This window comes from Acanthopagrus latus, chromosome 9 (genome assembly GCF_904848185.1).
Source record: "Acanthopagrus latus isolate v.2019 chromosome 9, fAcaLat1.1, whole genome shotgun sequence".
Classification (NCBI taxonomy): domain Eukaryota; kingdom Metazoa; phylum Chordata; class Actinopteri; order Spariformes; family Sparidae; genus Acanthopagrus; species Acanthopagrus latus.
Genome location: NC_051047.1, coordinates 9,758,248 through 9,781,048, shown reverse-complemented (window position 1 = coordinate 9,781,048; position 22,801 = coordinate 9,758,248). Strand labels below are relative to the sequence as shown.

General features: G+C 41.7%; 3 protein-coding genes across 4 annotated transcripts; all 3 read left to right on the top strand.

Annotated features, from left to right (window-relative positions):
* The first annotated feature begins 924 nt into the window (after positions 1–924).
* On the top strand, positions 925–3,338 carry col8a1a (collagen, type VIII, alpha 1a). The gene is made up of 2 exons (XM_037109942.1): positions 925–1,216; positions 1,402–3,338. Exons 1-2 carry the CDS (start codon positions 925–927, stop codon positions 3,336–3,338), a joined length of 2,229 nt encoding a protein of 742 aa, XP_036965837.1.
* Positions 3,339–5,517: 2,179 nt separating this feature from the next.
* On the top strand, positions 5,518–7,440 carry jagn1a (jagunal homolog 1a). The gene is made up of 3 exons (XM_037109734.1): positions 5,518–5,685; positions 6,155–6,255; positions 6,378–7,440. The coding sequence occupies exons 2-3, from the start codon at positions 6,167–6,169 to the stop codon at positions 6,838–6,840; spliced, it is 552 nt and encodes a 183-aa protein (XP_036965629.1). The 5' UTR covers positions 5,518–5,685; positions 6,155–6,166; the 3' UTR covers positions 6,841–7,440.
* Positions 7,441–7,645: 205 nt separating this feature from the next.
* tfg (trafficking from ER to golgi regulator) lies at positions 7,646–22,477 on the top strand. 2 transcript variants are annotated; one of them, XM_037110308.1, is made up of 8 exons: positions 7,646–7,801; positions 9,758–9,971; positions 10,215–10,298; positions 13,030–13,176; positions 14,439–14,606; positions 14,739–14,885; positions 20,993–21,070; positions 21,195–22,477. In XM_037110308.1, the coding sequence occupies exons 2-8, from the start codon at positions 9,788–9,790 to the stop codon at positions 21,602–21,604; spliced, it is 1,218 nt and encodes a 405-aa protein (XP_036966203.1). In that variant the 5' UTR covers positions 7,646–7,801; positions 9,758–9,787; the 3' UTR covers positions 21,605–22,477. The 2 variants fall into 2 exon arrangements, with proteins under 2 accessions (XP_036966203.1, XP_036966202.1); XM_037110307.1 differs by having other exon boundaries at positions 20,993–21,085.
* Positions 22,478–22,801: the final 324 nt, after the last annotated feature.

The window sequence follows — 22,801 nt, the reverse complement described above, 5'->3', positions numbered from 1 at the left end:
AAAAGTCGATTAATCTGTATTTTAACTAACTTCAAAACTGTAACTTCAAAAGATGTTCAGAAAAGTGGTCTAGATGTTTTGCAGAACACCACATTTATCTTCCTTCATACAGTGAATTCATCTTTCTGTGTCCGATCTAAACCAAAGAGACATTGCTAGCTGATTATTCCCAAGAAGAACATTCCAAAATCTATTCTGAATTTTTTTTTTATCAGTATGAAGAATGCATATCATCTCTAGCAGTCAAAGACTTTAAAAATCTTCAAAGACCCATTTATATTTTAATTGAAGTCCATGTAATTTTTATATGTTTCTCAGTAGAAATATACTGCACACATCTGCATAGTTTAGTTACAGACAGGGTTCAAGTAACATGGGATCCAGTGTGAGCTGAGCCCCCATGGAAGCAGTAAAAGCAACCATCTTTACGTGTCACTAATACATTACTAACATTCATTGTTTTGATAAAATAATGATTTCTTCAATGATATTTGTATTTTACAATTTAAGGGTATAAATAGGTTAAATAAACAAGTTTTCCAGTGGAACTATGTCACTAGTAATGGCAAGATTACAGACTCCAAATAGGCAGATTTTAAGAAATGCTGCACGAGGAGAAACTTAACTAATTTTGTAAAATGGTTGCAGCAAATCTAAAGTCTTTGGTGCCTTCTTGTAAATTAGGCATTAAACACAATACACTTTGATTTTTCTTTCCTTGTTAAAAGTGTGAGTCTGTGGCTGCACCACTGTAAGAGCTATGCTGCTTGTTTTTCCAGTTTAGAGTGCATCCTGTCTAGTTCCATGTCTGAAGTGCTTCTTACCTCCCAGCAACTGTTTGAATACACTGTTTCACCTTTCAGTTGAATCCTCTACTCATTCCCTTGTATCTTGTCTTCTCTTATTTCTATAAAGGCCTTGGCCATGCCTCCCCTCCCTGTCCCCCTCTTGACACTGCTACAGCTTGTAGCACTGACTTGTGTGAGCAGTGGAGCTTTCTACGGACACAAGCAACACCCTCAGCCGTACCAGCCAATGCAGCACCTCCAACACATGGGCATGGGTAAAGAAGGCTATCCCCAACAACAGTACCTTGGAAAGGAGGTGCCCTTTATGCAGTATCCCCACTACAGGAAGGAGCTTCCTCAGATGCCCATGCATAAAGGCAAAGAAACTGGTCGCAAAGGGGGCACCTATAATGGTGGCCAAGACAAAGGTGAGAAAGTTAACATATTCAACATAGTCACCAACAGTCTAGCAAGAACATTTGGATCTTGAACCCATGTGACTTGACATGTTGAATTATGACAAGGGCATAGACTTTATTTTTAATACCATAAAAAGTGCAGTGAGAAGAAGGTTGATTAATATGAGCAATGTAATTAATCTCATTCTTCACAGGTCAGACAATCCCAAGTGGTGCTGAAGGAATTCCCCAAGGAGAGCCAGGACCAGCTGGGCCACCTGGCCCAGAGGGACCTCCAGGACCTCCTGGACCACCAGGTAATGGGCAACCGGGACCTGCAGGACGCCCCGGGATCCCCGGTCCACCAGGAGTGCCTGGAACAGGCAAACCAGGTTTGCCAGGACTGCCAGGCAAGCCAGGAGGAAATGGTGATGCTGGGCCACAAGGAGAAATGGGCCCAAGGGGAGAAGAAGGGCCAGCTGGTCAGCCAGGGCCTCAGGGTCTTCCAGGACCACCTGGTCTACCAGGAATAGGTAAGCCAGGGGTGCAAGGATTACCAGGCCAACCAGGGCCCAAAGGGGAGCCGGGTCACAAAGGTCTGCCAGGACTTCCTGGATTACCTGGACCCAAAGGAGACAAGGGTATGGGTCAGCCCGGACAACCTGGTCACAAAGGGCTCCCAGGGCTCCCAGGACCTGCTGGCCCAAGGGGGCTGCCTGGCTTTGGAAAACCTGGATTAAATGGGGCACCAGGGCCTCAAGGACCACCAGGTGACAAAGGACACCCTGGAGAGCAAGGACCAACGGGGCTACCTGGTGAAGGAGGACAGCCTGGTCCTCCTGGTGTACCTGGTCAAGGGAAGCCAGGCCAAAATGGCCTGCCAGGACAGCCAGGCATGCCAGGTGGGAAAGGTCATCCCGGACCACCAGGTTTGCCAGGAAAACCTGGGTTACCTGGATTTGGTAAACCAGGAATGCTAGGACCAAAGGGTGATAAAGGTATGGGTGGGCCACCTGGATCTCCAGGACCAAAGGGAGATAAAGGCCATAGTGGACTACCTGGTATGCTTGGTCCCCCTGGGCCAAATGGCCCACCTGGTTCTCCAGGTCCCATGGGACCCCCAGGAGGTCTAGGTGCACCTGGTCTCAAAGGAGACTGTGGAGAAGGAGGACCTAAAGGACTTGCTGGTGCTAAGGGTGACCCAGGTCCCTCTGGGTTACCTGGCAAGGATGGTCTGCCTGGAGAGATTGGGGAGCCAGGACCAAGAGGTCCACCTGGGCCAACTGGTGCCAAAGGAGATGGTGGGCACAAAGGTCTATCTGGTACACCTGGTCCTCCTGGACTTCCTGGGCCAAAGGGACAAGGTGGACTACCTGGTGAGTTAGGACCTCAAGGTCCTAAAGGAATCCCTGGAATGGATGGTGCAGCAGGACCAATTGGGCCTCCTGGCCTTCCAGGGCCAAAAGGAGATCGTGGTCAACCTGGTTCACCAGGCATTGCAGGTGAAGGGATTCCAGGTCTTATCGGTCCCACTGGACCACCAGGGAAAGATGGCCAAGCAGGACCCCGTGGACAACCAGGTCAGCCCGGACCTCCTGGACCACCAGGCCCACCAGGAGAAGCTGGTCTGTCTCCTGACATGGCTGGAGTGCTCTCACAGATGGGCCCTGGACTAGATGGCGTTAAGGCTGGTACTTATGGTAAGAAGGGCAAGTTTGGAGGCAATGGGGCAGAAGTGATGGGTGCCAGTGGGTTGGAAATGCCAGCATTCACAGCTGTAGTAACAACTCCCTTTCCACCTGTGGGCACTCCAGTCGTCTTTGACAAGCTCTTGTACAATGGTCGCCAAAACTACAACCCCGAGACAGGAATATTCACCTGTGATATGCCTGGCATTTATTATTTTGCCTACCACTTTCATTGCAAAGGAGCTAATGTGTGGGTGGCTTTGATGAGGAACAATGAGCCAGTGATGTATACATATGATGAGTACAAAAAGGGTTTCCTAGATCAAGCATCAGGGAGTGCAGTATTACCTCTCCAACCTGGAGACACTGTGTATGTTCAGCTGCCTTCGGATCAGGCTGCAGGACTTTATGCTGGGCAGTATGTGCACTCCTCCTTTTCCGGGTTTTTGTTATATCCGATGTAAAACTACAAACTCCAGGGATAGAGAGGTTTCAGTAACAACAAAGTGGTGGCATATTTTTTTATAATATAAAACATGATCATAAGCCACCTTAGACTGAGCAGTATTAGCAATGTGAAGTCAACCGACTCTTGATCTTGTCAGCACAGCTGAAAAGACAAGATAAAAGTATCACAGGAGTATCACAGTCTGTATGTACAGCACCTTTTGGGGTACAGCCTGAAATTAGAGCAAATATGTTTTACAGCTTTGATGATGTAAAAGAATGTATAAAAAGACATTCAAAGAAAACTTTAAGGATGGCTGCCAATGAGCTTTTGAACACAAGAGTGCCAAAAACCCCAAATAGTGAAACTTGTTATTAAGTAGAAACATATGAAGGGAAAATGTGAAGTGTATGCAAAAAGATTAAACAAACAGCAAATTAAATAATACTGTTCCAAAAGTGTCAATTCCATACCTCTTAAAAACTGGCAGCTACCCCATGTAGTGAAAAATGTGAGCACATGAAGACTTATTCAACTTGGTAGGAAATCTTTTTGCATGTGTACCTTTATATAAATACAGTTTTTGTTTCTCTATTATAATGACAAGCATGTAAAATGCCTCCCTCAGAATGAAATTACAAGGTTTGCATCTCAGCAGTTTATACATGTTTTAAAGGAAAATATACTTCTGGTCATGTAACCTGCAAAATACTGAGATTTTGGAAAAGGTAAATTGTATGTTGTGCAAGTCTCACATACATAAGCATTAAGATTCTAAAGTAGAGTCTGGGGTCAGCCTAAATGACTTTCACTTCAGATGTGTGAAGACTTTACACATACGAGGGACGACTTGTATCGGTGGTGACCTATTAATGGCAATTATTGTGCTCACTTATAGGAGCACCAAAGACATTAAATCAAAATTAAATTATAACATGCATGATATATTTTTCTGACTGAAATTGCTTCCATAAGTGAGAGTCAATGAGTGAGAATGTAATATGAATTTTGTGTTTTAATGCATGTCAGTTTATGGATATAGTGCTGTAAAGAAACACTTTTTATGCAAACATACAAAGGTCAAACACACACACCACATTGCCCTGAATGATGAAAACCACTCCATAAATGATATTAAACATAACACCATGTTAGACATAAAGGTCAGCACTATGCAGCATCACTGCAACACTAACTTAACCACAGAATATTACAGGTGCAAGTTAAATCTGGCAAACATCAGGAAGCCTAGACCCTGTCTGTGAACATTTGCAGGTGCACAGTTTTAAGACTCAAAGGGGATCGAGCAGTGTTCATTTAATCCTGCTATTGGAAGTCAAACCAATTGGTCAAATGTATTCTTACTCAATGGTTTTATTTAAAATTCAAGCAATTATACTCTGTAACTGTTTTGCAAGCCTAATCCATTTGAGAAACAATTTATGGATTTTATTGAAATGAAACACGTGTTGGATTTGTTATCAAGTTGCTCTGATGTGATTTGTATAAAAGTTAGAAAACCAAAGTAAGTTCTGCAGCTTCCTGGATGTGCTGAATGTCTCCTTGTCAGGTTTGCAGTGTGTAAGAAATACATTTGGATTTTGAATTGTGCAGCAATTCATAACAACAGTTATGTCAATAATTTATTATTTTATCCGCTGAACATGTACATGCAATGAAAAAAACATATAGTATGACAACTCTTTAAAGGACAATTAATGTATATTTCTCCTTTTAACCACAGTGCTAATGCTGTTGTTGTAACCAAAGATTTTATGTCTGAATGTTTCCTGTTTGTTATTATTGTCCATGTTGTTTTTTTCTAAATAAAAATAGTTTAATAAGAAAAAAAAATGACTGTTGTTCACATCTCTATTTGTAAGCTCACAGAAAGCAAATCGAACCTTAGAGACAGAGACAGCCGGTACATCAGTCGAAAACTGCCTGGTTAAATTAATTGTGTGTTCTCATCTATGGAGAAATGGCAGTCTGATTACCGAAAAATGTCATTACCTGTTAGGTTGATGATGACATGCCATGGATACGAACCAACACTGATCAGGTAAGACAGTGCAACACAGTGGGTGCTTAGTTATCTTTGGTGCAGCTTTTAGTGAGAATGTGTTTGGGGGAAAATGCCCTCTGACATGATGAAAGGGTCATTTCCGGTTCAAATCAAGAATGGGGGTCATGGCTCCAGCGGGCAGTCTGCTGTGAGGAGAGATGGGGATGCTGCGGAAGGAGAGCTTTCTGGTCGATATTGTGCGCATGCGCACAGCTGTTTACAACATCCATCTGTCACATCTTTTGTTAATACACATTCGAACAAGCAGCTCAGTCAAACGTCACGGAAATACGCCACGGTAAGCATTGTCAGCGACTGAATTTTAACGTTGTGTATGATCACCGCTTGGCGTTGAAGGTGTTCTCTGCTGAAATTGCTAAGGATAAAAACGACGCCAGCCCCAACAGACAGTACGGATCTCAGTAAAGGCAGTGCTGAATTTGGTTAAATAGCACCTGAAGCTAACAGGCTAGCCTGCTTTAAATCGGTCAGCAGTTCATGTTATTCCCCTAAAATGAGACGTTTTCAATATAAACTGCTGTTTGCGACTTGGTATCAATCAGACAATAGTCTGGCTTATTGCGGTGTATTTCCTGGCATTATGTTCCTTATCATGTTCTTCCTCTCCTTTGATAGCTACATCAGGAAATTAGGAAAATGTCCGCACATACTACTGACCAAATGAGTTAATCAGTAAATGAATAATTGCAGTCCTTGTTCTGGCAAGTGTTGGCTGGTGAAATGTGATTTGTCTCTTGTGTAAATAGGTTTCCCTCAACATGACATCACGTGTGGGCCCTAGAGCTGCTGGCACCAATGGAAGTGACTTCAAACACAGAGAGAGGATAGCGCCACAGTACCAAATGAGGCAAGCACCCTATATATGTTTCTGAAAACTACTGGTCACTAAATACAGATGTTACCTCAAAATGCCAAGAACATCGAAAAAGGGTCATTAATACACCTTGTGATCTCTTACTGGTTTTACAGTGCTTCCCTAAAGTCAGAGATACGGAAGTTAAACCTGGTCCATCTTCTCATCTGGCTGCTGGTGGCAGCACAAGTGACCGTCAGCCAATTCGAGCTGGTGTCACATGACACAGTGTCCACGCCATACCGGTGGGAGTACCCCTACCTTCTCAGCCTCCTGCCTCTGCTCTGCAGCAGCCTATCTCTTCCAAAGAACAATATCAGTTACCTGGTCATATCCATGATCAGCGCAGGGTTGTTCTCCATAGCGCCCCTCATATATGGTGGAATGGAGATGTTTCCTGTAGCGCAGCAACTGTACCGCCAAGGAAAGGCCTACCGCTTCATTTTTGGCTTCTCTGCAGTGACTATTATGTACCTCATCATGGTGGTTGCTGTTCAGGTGCATGCATGGCAGTTGTATTACATGAAGAAGCTGTTAGACTCATGGTTTAACACCACTCTGGAGAAGAAGAAGAAATAATGGAGTGATCAAAGTTGTGACTGGGCAAAACTGTGTGCGTTTTGTTTTTTTTTTCTTAATGTGTGCATACACTTATGAGTCTCCATGTCAACTTAGAGTTATTACAGATATTATCATGAAACATTATGTTAGACAACTGTGTAGGATAGAGTAAAATGTACAATTTATGCAGGAACTTGGATTTTTTTTATTTTTTTGTCACTTTTATTTATTCAAAGCCCACTCAATCAGGAGTGGCGTCTTAACAACATCCATAAACATAGCATTCATCTGCTTTGTACCCTCTTCACGACTGGGTCTAATTTGCAGCTTTTCTCCAAACAGTGAAATAGATCATTGATAACCAGGACATCATTGTTATCTCTCTGTAAATATTGCCATGATTCAAACAGTATAGATGTAGAGGTGTTTTTACTTATACATCAGTGAGGGCGTGATTGTTCCGACACACATATTTTGCTTAGAAACTGGTACTGTACGTGCGAATGGAAGAAGGCTTGCCTGTGTTGCAGCTGTGCTGATGTTGTTTACCCATCACAATATATTTTTTTCCCGCTTCAGATTGCATAGAGCCAAGAAATAAAGGTCATAATCACAGTAGCTGCCTGTCTGTCCTCTCATTCAACATCAGAAAGTTGATTTATTAAGCCTGTGTTTATGAGTGATATATGCATTTTACGCCAAATAAACTGAATAAAAACAATGAAATGAATGCCGTTGAGCTTGTCACAATTGATGCTTGATCATCAGTCTTTACAATAAGGAGAGTCAATCACCAACGCACTTTGTCCCAGACGGTCTGCGGCTGCGCGCACGGAATGCCACGTACTGTTTGACGTTTACAGTTTGGAGGACACTTCCTGATGCTGGCACCCGGGCTCAGCTAGGCTAGCTAACATATTTAATTTTCACGGTTTGTGGAAACCTGTGAAATACAGCGTGGTCAAGTCGTCTGATTCAGGTAATAGATTTTCTTGTGTTTGGGGTCCAACCGTACTATAACGCAGTTTAAACCACTCAGCAGTTTCCATTCAAGCTGTATTTTGCTAGCTAGCAAGCTAAGTGGCTAAGCTGCTAGCTAGCAGCTAATGTTACGTTCGGTACGCAGGGAGCTAGACTACACTAGCTCGCCTAAACAGGTGTCGAGACTATTTTGTTGGAAGTTGCCCAATTTTTAATCGATTCTGGGTTTTAAGAAAGCAAAGTTAGTCCTTTACTAGGTTAAGATTATGCTGGTTTACCTGGTTCTGAATGCCTGTCAAAGAAAGCAATTCTAAGTTATATATGAAATCGCTCAAAGCTGGCTGATGTCTCCAAAGTGAAATTAAGGCTATTTTACTTCAATACATGACATTACACAATGGTAGATTAACTATAATAATGTTTTTACTGGCATCAGTATTTTATATTATCGTCACTGACATGACAGTGATAAAAAGGCCTATCAAATGTTAACGTTAGCAGTCACTCGATGGCTGTTCTCGGGCCAATGACAGATGACTGTGCGAATGAGCCTCTTTAACTATTAGCTTTAGCCAGACTTGTCATTTGACATTGGCATGTTAAACAGTCGGTTCCGACGTCCCGGGCGTTCATTATGTGAAGCTGGTCTCAATAGAAATTAGTTGGTTGTCGCCCTCTTTTTAATATAGTGTTCACTGTGACGTTATGCTAAAGGGTAGCTACCACACAATCCCTAGCATCCAGCCAATTATTCATCTGGCCAGGGCGGCCAGAGCTGCAGCATTTGTGGAATTAAATCCACTGTTATATGTTTTCCAGCCATGAAAATCAGCAGGTAACGTCACGGTTTATCCAACTAGTAACTACACACGATCAGATCAACGAGAGAGTTTAATTTGTCGCAAACTGTTGAGGCTAACTTACCAGAATTAATGTTAGAGTTACATTGCAGATCTACGATTGCAAGCCACACACAATATGTGATTTTAACATGCCTAACACACACTTTATTATTTTGAAAGTTCCAGTTAACACACTTGGATGCTTTGATTCTCTTATCTAAATCGTTGATATTTTGGGTCAAAGTCTAGAGAAGTTCTATTATAGCATACAAATGTTGCTGCCACCTCACTGGCTGATGTTTGACCTTTAGACTCAGTTCAAGTGAACTGTGTGATATTGTGAGATACTGCATACACCTAGTCTTGATTGGATTTGTAAATTATAATCAGTATAAACCCTGCAGAGAGATGGCCTCATTGTTAAAGGTTAAATGAGACTGTTAAACCAAATCCTTAATAAAGAGGAGCTGTGTCCCTCTTGTTGTAATTATCATAATGCTTTTAGGGAGGACAACAAAGCTCTGTTACAGCATAAAAGAGCTAATCAAACATAATCTCATTGTCTTTGTTAAAGTGATGACCAGATTCTAGTCGTAGATAGCCACTGTTACAGTAACAACATCCCCTGACCTGTTAACCTACTTACACAGACCCAGTCTTACTTGATACTTCAATTTGGCTGCAATGGTAAAAATATTATGTTGGGATTATGTTATTTGATGTCTGAAGACTTTATATTCTATTTCCAAAAGTGGATGAAAATATATTGCATTTTTTATACTATGACTATTAAAATCATAATTTTGTGGGATGCAACATGATGCTGACATCGCAATGTGTCACAGCTTTATTGTCAGTTGCCTTGGTGCAGAAGGTTACTTAAGGTATATGGTACCTTCTTAACCAATTTTATGGACAACAGATTTTCTTTTGTAATTATCCATCTATGATCACAGTTAGTCCAATTCAGCTGTTGTTAATTTGTCACAGTTCAGGACTAAAATTCAATTCAAATGCCCTAATTTGCATTTGAGCACAAGAAGGAGAGCTAGGACAACACACAGGCATGTTGTTCAGCTGGTTGTTTTTACCACTGCCTCTCCTCTGTAAAGTGGCGGGAGCAGAAGAGGTCGGACGGCACCATGAACGGCCAGCTGGACCTGAGCGGGAAGCTGATCATCAAAGCCCAGTTGGGCGACGACATCAGACGCATCCCTATCCATAACGAAGACATCACTTATGATGAGCTAGTGCTGATGATGCAGCGCGTCTTCAGGGGAAAGCTGCAGAGTAACGACGAGGTTACCATCAAATACAAGGACGAAGGTGAGTGAGGACATAGGCTATCGATCCTAATTTGTCTCAAGGGTAAGAACATGCTAATAAAGATAGCCTATTTTTTCATAAACTATTGTGTAGGTTTTGACACTGGCTTTGTTGCTCGACCATGAACTTCTGAATATGGAATAAACATGTTGTGTCTTAAAGTATCTTCACATTGTTCACATCTTTTCATGGAGGCGTTTTCCCTCACAATGAATTATTGGTCTCTCTTTTCCCTTTTTCTAGATGATGACCTCATCACTATCTTTGACAGCTCCGACCTCTCCTTTGCCATCCAGTGCAGTAGAATACTCAAACTGACCTTGTTTGGTAAGATAGTGAATTCATATCCTTTCTGTTGCCCCATTATAGACATAAACTGACATGCAAGTGAATTTTGCCAAAAGGAATTCCAAGTTCAAGCCTTTAGATGTCTGTATCAAATCATGTGATTGTGTCATTATGGTAAGCTTTAGACCAAGATGCCTCTCATCAGCTGTTACAGTAACCCGTCACTGGAGGGCAGTCCAGTTTATGTTTCACTCAACAAACCACAGCTTCTCTCTGTTCAAATGAGAGTTGTGTGCACTTCCATATGACTGATTTAGGTTTGAATTTGTGTGTGTTTCTTAGCAATTGCTCAGCACACAAAGTGATTAGACAGTAGAAGAATAATTCACAAAAGGTGTTTGTGCAAGTAATACTTGTTCCGAGTCTCAATCTTAGTTTTGTGCCATCCCAGCTAAATCCATAGCTAGTGAGTCACTGCGACTGCGGGTGAATCAACTACAATCCATAAACAACCACACCCCATGTCACATGGCAAGTTGAGGCCTGCTTTTTTCACATAGTAACAACATAGTCAGTTGTGTTCGTGAAATATAATCATAGCTTTATGGTTAAGTGAATTGTGGTTAGAATACATTACCTAGATAAAAGCTGGATATTGAATAAATGATAAATGCATTTGTACAGCGCTTTCTTAGTCTACTGACTACTCAAAGCTCTTTACAGCACACATTATATATCTTTCGTCTATTCTGAGCCATTCACATACACTCACACACTGATGGAACATCAACTGGGAGCATTTTGCCGTTCATTATCTTCCCCCAAGAAAACTTTGTCATGCAGCCAGGCAATCAAACCACAGTCCTCCAAACAGTGGATAACCCACTCTATCTACTGAGCTACAGTCACCTTAAACAGTTATTATATACAATGTGTAATTAACATTATTCATTCAAGCTTTTAGTGAATTTTGTCTGTTTTGTAAAAAAAAAAATATTTATGCATGTGTGGGCATGAAACCAAATGCACAAATGAATGATGACTGTATTTTTGAGTTTTCTTTCAATCATGGCAAAACATACATACCAATATAAGGTAATCAGATTCTCCTGGCAGACCATTTTTACATCGCATTTGTTTTTTACATTTTAATGAATTATTCTATATCCAGTAAATGTTTACTCACTCAGCACTGTGTCCCAGTGTTGTGCTCACAATAACACATTTTGTTTTGGAGCTTTACTGCTTCCTGCGAGTAAAAAAAGATTTAACATTATAGGGATATCTGCATAAATCTGCATAAAAGTAGATCAAAACTCAAAATGGCAATACAGTAACTAAGTCTCTAAAAGTCTCAAATGACAACGAATGATGTTGTTTCCTCTACTCCATCCTCTTGCTGCTATTGTTAGCCAAGGAGCTATAAGATTTGTCTCTTTGCTTTAAAGAAAAAAAAAGTTAATTCCCCCCTATCAAATCTGGCTCATGATTGCTCATGATCATGACCTCACGTGCAACTGATGTTCTTAAACATGTGTCGAGATTCAAAAAGAGCAAGAGTAGCTGGAATCTTGTGGTAGCCTGTGTCTCGGCGAAGAGCCTCATGACCCTGTGCTTCTCATTTCAGCATTATCCACTCAAACAGAGAAATCCTTGTGAGAGAGAGAGGAATGCCCAGCACATGCTTCTCTTGCAGTTGTTGTATGCAATGGAAATTTTACTCCTCCACATTAATTATTAGTGGGGAAATTAGGGTTGAAAGAAGGTAGAGTGACCCACGTGGTGCATGTCACACAGGGGCAAAAGATGTGAAGAATTTTGTCCCATGTTTCCTGCAGTGTAATAATGGACCTGTTGGTTTGATTGATGATTTTATTTCATAAGTTAGCATGACCAACCAGTGTCCTTTCTCCCAGCATTTTCCAGCTTCCATTGTTAGTTAAATACCTCTCTGGCAGAGTGTGATGATGAAGCTCTCTCTGTCAGCATGGCTGCTATTGTGAATGTCTTTGTGGATTCAACCATGTGATAGATGATCTCTGTAATCCCAGGTATTCAGACCGTGGGGCCAACACAAATGGGACAGATCATCATTCATACAGTACACATACTTACTGTAGCTTTTACCGACCGATGAACGGCAGAGTTCATGTGTATACTTTGTTTCTTTTACATTAGCAAATGTTTGTGTATAATCATGCATTTTCACTTAATTGTTAATCATAACGTACCAGTTAAAAAACATCTAATAATGCAACCAACAACATACCTCCATGACATGCCTCTCAGTGGTAGCTGTATATCACCAGCTGATAATCCCTTACAATCAAATTTATTTAATTTTCCAATTGTTGTTTAGTTCACCATCTGCTGGCTGCTGACACATTTCTGCGCAGTCTGACCCAGATATTCCTGGGAACTCATGGCTATAACTTAGATCAAGACAATGATCTATGTCAACCCGCGGTTCAGGTTCAAGATAACATTGTCCCGAGTGGGAAATGATATGAAATTAATGAGATCCAGATTCAGTAATGTATAAAAAGCCCCCATTAATAAAGGTAAGGACCAGGGGATTGCGTCTGTAAAAGCGATCAGGAGAACAGTTTTATCCATCACCCTTCTTGAAGTCAAACTCCAGTAAAGGAGTTGGCTGCGCAGAGTTGGAGAAATGTTTGACTTTGCTTAATAATACTCCCCAAACAAATGGCAGGAAATTGTTTTAATTTACTCACATATCCCCTCTCTCTTCATCTCTCATTATGTGCAGTGAATGGTCAGCCGCGGCCTTTGGAGTCAAGTCAGGTGAAGTATCTCCGCAGGGAGCTCATTGAGCTCAGGAATAAAGTCAACAACCTGCTGGACAGCCTTGAACCCCCCACAGAGCCTGGTCTGGCTGCTACTGCACCGGACAGTGGTAAGCACCCCCATACACATACGTGTTAGCTGCTGTAGGCTAAAAAAACACGTGTTGATATTAACTTGTTGCAATTATATCTATATCAGGGTATACAACGATCAGCCTCAACATTAAACCCACTGACAGTTCAAGTGAAAATCTCCATTTGACACACACCCTCCCAAACATTGTTGCAAGTACACAGTACTCCCAGATTCACACCTACCACCTGGTGTGGCTGACTTTATTTTAGGTTTATTTCAACATTAGGGTTGGGATTAATTTCATTGTCATTTAATCTGCTAATTATTTTCGCAGTTAATTTATTAATCACATAGTTTATAGTATGTCAAAATGAAAAATGCTCATCTCATTTTGAACGCAGCGTCACCATTATATTGTTCGCCCACTGGAAAGCACTGACATGTTGACAGTATCTGTGAGGTTTTAGGTAATGGCACATGTACACACATATAAACACAGTCCAGACAATTTTATATCTCCTTTGGTTTCTGGTCTTAGATCCCTTAATCCCACTGATGGGAGTCACGCGGCCTTGTTAAGAAATTACACTTGTTCACATTCCACATGCTCACTGCCCGAATCATAAGATGTATAACCCACAGAGACACTGGCACAAGATTGAGACAGTTAATAAGATTCAGTTATTGTTGGAATAATTGGAAAAAAAACTTTTTTCACCTTCAGGTTTGTCTGGAATTATACACATTTGTAGCTTCAATTGTGTACTGCATTCTTACTGGTTCTGTCCAGTTAGCTTGTGGTCACTAACACCCACACACATAGGCACACATGCCCTTCCCTTGTCATCATAACTTTGACCAAAGACTTAATGTGAGGAACATGTGTGGTCTTTTAACAGTATGGTAGTAGGCGTTTGTATTAAAACTGACCGCTGACTGACTGTTCTGTGACTGTGCAGTTTGTAACCCAATGAGAATAAACAAGAACATATTTATACGTGATTTGGCTGGAATTAAGGAGCGAAATAAACAGGGGGGTATCTGTATTTTGCAATCTGGCACTATGCTGAGATAAACAAGGGGATTTGTTCTTCTGAGTCAGATAATCAAGTTCTTTTATGAGTCTTGGACAGTGTTTACGAAGAACACTCAATCCTGCATCCCCCTTCTGTTACATGTTAGTGTTGACAGTGTAATAAAAATGAAACTAGAGCAAAATGTTACATACAGGCATTGCATTATTGCCACACTTTTTCTGTCGTGGTTCTTAAACATTTCTGTTTTTGGTGTTTCTAGAATCAGTGGATGGACGAGAAGGCAAAGTGGTGGCGGCAGACCCCACAGTGAAACAGGTCACTCCAGTCAGTGCAGCCAGCATGTCAGCCTTCGACCCTTTAAAAAATCAAGATGAGGTTAGCAAGAACGTAATCTCCGCTTTTGGCCTGAGCGAGGACCAAGCCCCAGGTATTGCACACAATCCAACTACAAAAGTAGAAGACGGTATTTTTTATTTATTTATTTATTTAAGCATTTGAATTTTTTTTCTTAGCACATAGTGAACATATAAAGAATACATGTTCTGTTCCACCTACATAGCTCCCCCTGCAGTTGCACCAGAGGAGCGCTCAGGAACCCCTGACAGCATTGCCTCCTCCTCGTCTGCAGCACATCAGCCAGCAGTGCCCCCCCAACCACAGGCTCCATATCCTGGAGTACAGCAGGGACCCCCAGCTGGCATGGATGGTGAGACACTTGCATCCCTTTGAAAACACAAGTCCACACATGGCGTATTTAACATATATTTGGTGAACACACACGTACTCTGTGGCAGGTAGGGTCTGTGTTTGTTAGAATGCACCATAGGGTTAATCCAAATGAGCACAGGGGGTTGGAGACCCTGCAGTAAGCCAGTTTAAGCATTTACACTTTCTTTTACAGTGGTGCTGTTATACGGGGTATTTTTCAGTCATTACCACCAACGAAGCCTCATAAAAATGTCACCCCCTGTTGCACAAGTTTTAATGTGTTGCCCTGAACTACTGATCCAAGCTCTTTTGTAGAGTAGCGCTGCCTTGGATATTACTGACTCCCCTGGTGAGTTGTAGCTGCATGGTAGTTCATCTTTTAAACATTCTGCTTTAATAGTTTTAACAGTCCGCCACACAGACAGATATGTAACTCCATTCTCAAGTTGTTGCCATAGTAGTTCAAGTGTTAGTCAGTGTTGTAATATTTCTTTAATTTGAAGATTTGTGTTGAATAGATTTAGATGTACTCCAGTTTAAATCCATTGGTTGGAGGGTCAAACTTTTATCGATGCAAAATAATAATATATCAAGTCAAACAAAAGAAGCAGTCTTGAAAAAAACAGCACCAGAAAAACTGTGCAGGGGTCCTTAGGCTCTTGTGTCCTGTATAAACATCCTGTGTAAGCGACTTACTCACACAGCACCACCGTGAAAGCTAATATAAACTTACTGAATCATAAACTCTTCAAACTGAAGTTTTTATTATTTCTATTATATTGTTTATATGGGTTCAGTCTTGTTTCAACTCAGGTCATGCACATACAGTGCAGTATTTACACACAGGCCTGTTGGGCAGTACTACGCCCTTTTCTTCATAACAGAGACTGAAAGAGTAAATCTGCAGCCATTGCCACAGTCGGTCCAATCCTGCTGTATGTGAAGTGTAATTTCATGCCATGCTTGTCTGAATCCGTTCTATATAATGTAATATAGTACATGCGTGACGAACTGGGATAACAGAATGCACCAGAAAAATACTGCACTTTTTTGTGAGCTGTGTTGGTTAAATTTTTTCATTGGATTACAGACAATATCACTTTCTTCTTGCCAGCTATTAAATTAGGTGATATATTAATGCAGTGGAAGAATATTATTTGGATTATTTGGATATGAGTAAAGCAAACTGAAATCTGTTCCATTCTGCTTTTGAAGCAGCAGCTTTCAAAGAAAGAGAAATGAGTCTTGCTGCCGTGGAATCTTAATCAACACTGTGTAAACACAAGTATCCATGGAATTAGAGTTTATCTCATGCAACAAATACCTTATCACAGCCCTCCCATGTGTGAGATCTTTAACATGCATATGTTGGACCCAGACCCAAGGCCTAGATAAAGATAGATTAACTAAGCATTGGACAGGATGTTGGCAAAAACAACAATATTATTTTACTCAATTTTCTCAGCAGAGTACCGCTCTGTGATCCAGCTCAGGGGAAGAAATAATCGTCTGTGCCAATCTCGCATGCCCATTTCTTTTGTGCAAGCATCTCACTTAACAGTTGGGAATTCTCTGGCTTTTGTTGTGTAGAAAGGCCCAGGCAGGTGCGGCCACGAAGGTGCATATCGTATTGTTTGTTAAATTGCTGTTAGTGGATTGGATTGTTTTCAGCTTGTGGTTTGGCCCAGCTGAAAGGGAGACCACTGGAGCAAAGGAGATGACTTTTTTTCCTTTGCACCCGTTGAGAGCTGTAACACTGCTCACTCCTAACCACACCTGCAACACTGAAGATCAACACACATGCGGTATGACTACTTCCATTTAACTGGTGGTTTGTGGTTTGGCCTGGACTTGCTGGGCCTCTCCAAAGGCTTCTCAAAGAGTTCAGTTTATCCAGAGAGAAACTTATTCAGTCACAAGGTTAGCCAGCAACACACCATGTTGCACACAAACAGCCAGCTCAACTGCAAGCTGTTCATTCTTCTTTTTCTTTCTTCAGTAATACAACAGTTAGGAAGAACAGCCTTTCTTGTGTAATTAGTCACATGCTCTTGCTGATTTGATGTTTTATTCTGACTGTTTTCCAGACATAAATGGATTTTTAAAAAAAGAATGAAATGTCATGTTTTTGCTCATTAAAATCAGACACAGAATTACAGGTTGGTGCCAGGCAGACCTACATTTGACATCATAATAACCAATAAACCACTATACCTGATACAATAAGCCAAATGCACAAGACACACCTCACACCACTCTGAGTCAGTTGTTATGTCTAAACACAATGCATTGCAATTGAGTGTGTGAAAACTTCTTAGCAATCATCATCATATATATCATCATCATAGTCAGTGTCAAGTGTTGCCTTCTCCCAGTTAATATCAAATTCACATTATATCAATTTTAGCTTCTAAAAGCAAAATGTTTGAACAGGGACCTTTTTAAGTATTTGGATCAAGTAGCTCAGAAAAAATGTGTTTAAGATAAAGGCTACAGCTGTTATTTCACTGTGTCAAGTGCATATTACAACATTTATGTGAATATGTAAGAGCAGACACTGCTGCAGATATCCAGTATTAAAGAACTTGGATTGTGACCAAAAAACTTGACTGGGCCATCCCTCGATAAAAGATTGAAACATTCAGCTTCAGCAACTCCAAGTGGTAGAATTATGAATGCAGACAGACCTACTGAAAAAGAAGCAATCAGTAAAACATTGTCACTATACAAATTTGGAGCTCTTGCTTGGTACCATCGTGTACCCTTGTAGCAGATTGTTAAATACACCTCCAGTACCAATGTGGCAGCAGTTCATCCTCTCCTTGCTGCAGATGGTTGGCACACGACAACAATAAATTGATCCTGCCAAGCACCTCCTCACTACTCAGTCTTTGTCCCCATATTATTCTTCTCTGTGGCTGCAGGTTGTTTGTCAGTATGACAACCACAAGGCAAAACAGAGCAGCCACAAAAATCTGTTAAAGGTAAAATGCCATCTCAGATGCCAACTGAGCACGTGTGGCCTTTTTAAAGGCAGCCTTAAGCCCCCTTTTAATGAAAGCTTGGGTTACTTGTTAACATAAAAATGCTGCTAACAAGATCCATAAGAAATTGGTAAAGATTTCAACCTGTTCTATGTCAGATGATGAGAGACCCTTGGCAAAAATTTACATCTGTGCAAGAAAGAAGTAAACTGTAAACACATGTTGTAGCAGTGGTTCGAACATTAGCGTGAGGCCCTTTTATCAGATGGGCAGATGTGTGAAATGTTTATTTAAAAATAGGACCTGTTCTCATGACTACTTCTTCAGGCATGTTTAGGGGTCAGCAGAATTACAGCCAGCTGCGTCTTTGTTCAAGTGAACATAATTTTTCCCAACTTTGGGCTCCTCTTTCCCCTGAGGTAACGCAGCTCTATGTTCAGTGAACCTGTAGTTGTTTCTTTGTCCTGTGAGCACACAGCAGGCTCTTAGTTGACCTCTTGGCTCCTCTGGAGCAAAATGGACTCCCCAGGGAAAAAGGGGTCTAACAGCCACGCATCCCTCCATCACTCTTACATAACACGCGTGATGGATTACAGTCTGTGGAGAACAGCAGAAGAAGCCAATTCAACACACGTGCCTTCACACAATAAAGACCATGGTGTTCATGGTGAAGGTGCTGTCAGAGAGATAGCAGATGGTCGCCATATTATGTCAAAGCTTATAAAAGTGGTACATTGTTTCTAGGTAATCATTGAATTGTCAGTGTCTTCCAGATGTGTTGTAAGTATTCTTAAGGGCTAGCCCTGGGTTACTCGTCTATTGAAACACACAGATCATGTAAGTTGTGTCACAGAATAACCCATATTTTACTCCACCCCGTTTCGCACTGGCACAATCTAGCCCTGTGTTTAATCTATTTTCACAGATAACCACACAAGCACGGGGCTAACACTGCTCCAGAGCAGGGCTAGAATGTCACGGTTGGCCCACTTCGAATGCGTCAGTGTGAAAACTTTCTTATCCTGCTGCTGTCACCCCCTTTAAGGGATTAAGAAGGTTCTAAGACTGCTTTTAGCTTTGGTCTAAGTGCAGTGTCAAAAACCCCTTTCACACACATCGTTAACCTAGTGTTCATTTAAGTCTAGGGTTAATCAGTTCACACTGTACTTCGATTAGCCCTGAATTAAATGTCCGTAGCAACATGTGAATAATGTTCTAAAACAACACGTGAGTCCTCCTATTTATTCTAGCTCCATTTCACACTGGCACATTTGAGCCAGTTGTTTAGTTGATTTTCAGTAAGTAATCAGTCAGTTTGGACAAAAACGATCATTTGTTAGGACTCCTTTCAGCTTTCATCTTACTTTGACCTTCAAAAATTTGTAATGCGTCACAATATCAGCCCTCCTTCAGAGTGGAAAATGGGCACCAGTTTTACCAGTATTTAAACTAGTAAACCACCTTCTCTCTTCTCTTCTTTTCATATGCCGTCACCCCGATTTATATGTCATGCAGGAGAAGAATTGGGCCTCGTTAAGGGAGAACACTAGCTTGCCAAATTTTTGCATGTTTGCTGAATATTCAGGCATTCACTGGAAAACTTGATGACCAAATGTAAAATAACAAGGGAAAAAAAAGTTGTGCAATGACCTCACTGTCGAGCATGATATTACTGATTACTCATTGTTCTGCTCAAAAGTTGTTAGTAAGTGTAACATAATGTTCCAGGCTTTCAGAGGCATTTAAAGAATTACCATTTAAGGCACACCATTGAGTTGACTGGAGTTGTAGACATGAGACCATCCGCCACATGTGCACGTGTGCAGTGTGGTCTGGTGAAATCATGGGTAATAAAAGTGGAACAGGAAGTTGCTGTCTGCAAACAGACAGGTCTTCCAGTTTCTGATGCACTGAGTTTGCCTGAGTTATTCACGTCATTCTGCACATAGTATTTTTAACGGACACGTATGTCAGCCTCAGTTTTGTGTTTGTAAATGTCTGATCGGGCACCTGCACACTGCTCTCTAACTCACAGCCAATTCTGACTGTAAAGTGCTGTAGACAGATACCTGCAGGCACTGGCTTTTAGCAACAAATACTTGTATCAAAGTGGTTGCAGCTGTTTGCATTGAAGCCGTTGTGTGTGATTCTGTCCAGATGCACAGGTGTTTCTGTGAAGATACAGAGACCCCTTATTTGCACACTTATTTATTTCATGCATCATGAATAGCTATCATATATAAAACATTGCAGTCCCAATGCATTCCAGTCATAGGTTAAAAAGCAATGTTGTAAAAAGTACACCCATGTGAGTAAAAGTAAAGATAATGTGTTAAAATGTGTTTTTGGTAAAAGTGAAAGTCACCCTATGAATGGTACTTGACAGAACATGAACAAAGTATATTCCCACATATTTATCTGTGTGTGTGTGTGTGTGTGTGTGTGTGTGTATACATACTGTATATTATGGGTCGACCCATTATCTCACAGGCTGCTTGTCAGATCCAAGATTCAGTAAAGACTTTGCAACTTTGCCTCTGATGCAGCATGTAATCTTCAAAGTGGAGTAAAAAAGAACAATGTTCGCCTTCAAAACGTTTTGGAATGAAGTGGAATTATAGTATAGGAACAGGAAGTAATGGTAAGTAATGTACCAATGACTTAATATTGTACTCACTGTAATTACAGTACTTGAGTAAGTGTACAGCTTACATTCCATCACAGCTGTAAATGCATCTTCCTAAGACATATAAACTTTACTTCCCTGCACTGTAAGCACAGTGTAAGTGTGTGTGTGTAACTGAGTGGTCTTTGGAAGTAGAACTGATTTTTCAATTTGCACGCAGAAAACATACTCATAAAAAACAGATGCACATGTGGCTCATTGTAATTAAAAGTTGACTAAATCACAGGACGCCTCAGTTGCTTACTAGAGCATTTGTCCCATGTACAAAAGCTGTATGCACCAAGGATTGATGGCAGCCTGTAGCACTAGCATCTGGATGTTATACGGAAGTATAAATGGGGCCACAGATGTAATGCATAGCTGCTCACAGTTGGTTTTTAGATATGTAATTCTTGTGGTTCTTCTGTGCTGATGATGTTTTTCCTGTCTGTTCAGGCCAGGTGTACCAGTACCAGGCTCCAGGTGGATACCCGCCTCAGCAACCAGGTGCTCCCCCACAGCAGCAGCAGTACGGTATGCAGTATCCTGGTAAGAATAAAAATAGTTAGGGTTTAAAAAGAAAAAAGGTAGCTGCTCTCGCTCTTTTCCCTCTGTAGGATAAATTAAAGACACCCCCTCCCTCCCTCCCTCTCTGCAGGATACAGCACTCAGCCTGGAGCCCCTCAGCCTGGCCCACCTCAGCCACAGCAGCAGCAGCAGCAGCAGTTTCAGAACTACGCACCTCCCGCCTCCCAGGCTCCAGCTCCTGGTCCGACCCCAGCTCCAGGCTTCCAGGGTGGCCAGCAGCAGCCCCATCCATCTCAGGGAGCCCAGCAGTATCCACCAGGAACCTTCCCTCCCCAAAACTATACCTCCCAGGCCTCACAGCCTGCCAACTACAGCCTGCCGCCCAGCTCCCAGCCCGGCTCAGGGTACCAACCCCGCCCCGGATACACCCCACCTCCAGGCACCACCGCCACCCCTCCACCAGGAGCTGCTAATCCTTATGCCCGCAACCGCCCTCCTTATGGGCAGGGCTACACTCAACCAGGCCCTGGATACCGGTAAAAGAGGATAGCGGATGTTACTGATCCTCACAATCCCCTACTCTATATGTGGCTCCAACTGTTTGGCGTGGGTGCAGGAAATATGATCTACTGCTCTGCACTCTACCCTCCCACCCCCTGTACCAATATCAAGTCCAAATATGAAACAAGCAACTCCCCCAGTCTGATGGTTAGTGTTTGTAGGCTGTCTCTCCAATATACCGCTCTGTTTTGGTCCCGGTGTGTGTTCCTTTTGTTATTTTCCCCTCTTGTCCTGTCACCGCCACCTCTGGCGACTCTGCCCTCTCGTGTCTGTCATGGTGAAAATGTAACCAGGCTGTATGTACACGCCTGGAAGACCAAAACAGGCTGGTGCACAAACTGTTTCTTGTTCTTTTAATGGTAACGCTTCATTTCGCGAGTGAGATCCGCATCAACATTCTGCATTTGTGTCTCGCACGTCAATGACAAGCATCTCATCTGGTTGTGTTGAGTTCACAGTGAATAGATGCATTTATAAGACACTATCTAAATGAAAAGTTACCCATCTGTCATTTCTTTTGTCAGTTTGTCTTTGATTGTTTTTTTTTTTTTTTTATTTGATCAATTTCACCACCATGTCGGTATTAATGATGTGTCAATAAAACTGCCCCATGTTGGGAACACTAGCTAAGTGATGGCTAATGGGAGATGTAGTTCCCATGAAGGAAGGCTTCGTTTGTTTAGCTTGTTATATCACCTCGAGTAAAGCTTGCTTATTCCTCTTTCTCTTTCTCTTATCACTGGTTTTTACTAATAAATCAAATACCACCTTCAAGTGAGATTAGTTGTTTATGTATAAACTGTAACTTTTTTTTTTTTCTTGAACCTAATAAATGATTGAGACCCAGCTGGAGACCTTTTTTTAACTTTCAATATTGTGTTTCTCTTGGCCCAATGTTGTCTTGCTGTGTTCCCTCTTTCTCTGTCTGTGGTTTCTGAGTTCATGTCTCTGTTAAGTTTGGCTTCTCTCTTCCTCCGCTCCTCCACCCAGATTTGGAAAACTGTGGTAATGCTGGTATTCCTATTTTGTTTTCCCGCCTGTGGGTTGTGGTTGGCTGGGACATGCTGCATGCGCGTATGCAGTTGATCTTTCATGTCAAACTGTCTCGCTGAGTGAGAAGAATTGAGCGCAGCAGGTTTATTAAGGATGATTTAGATTCATGTATTTAGCGTCGCT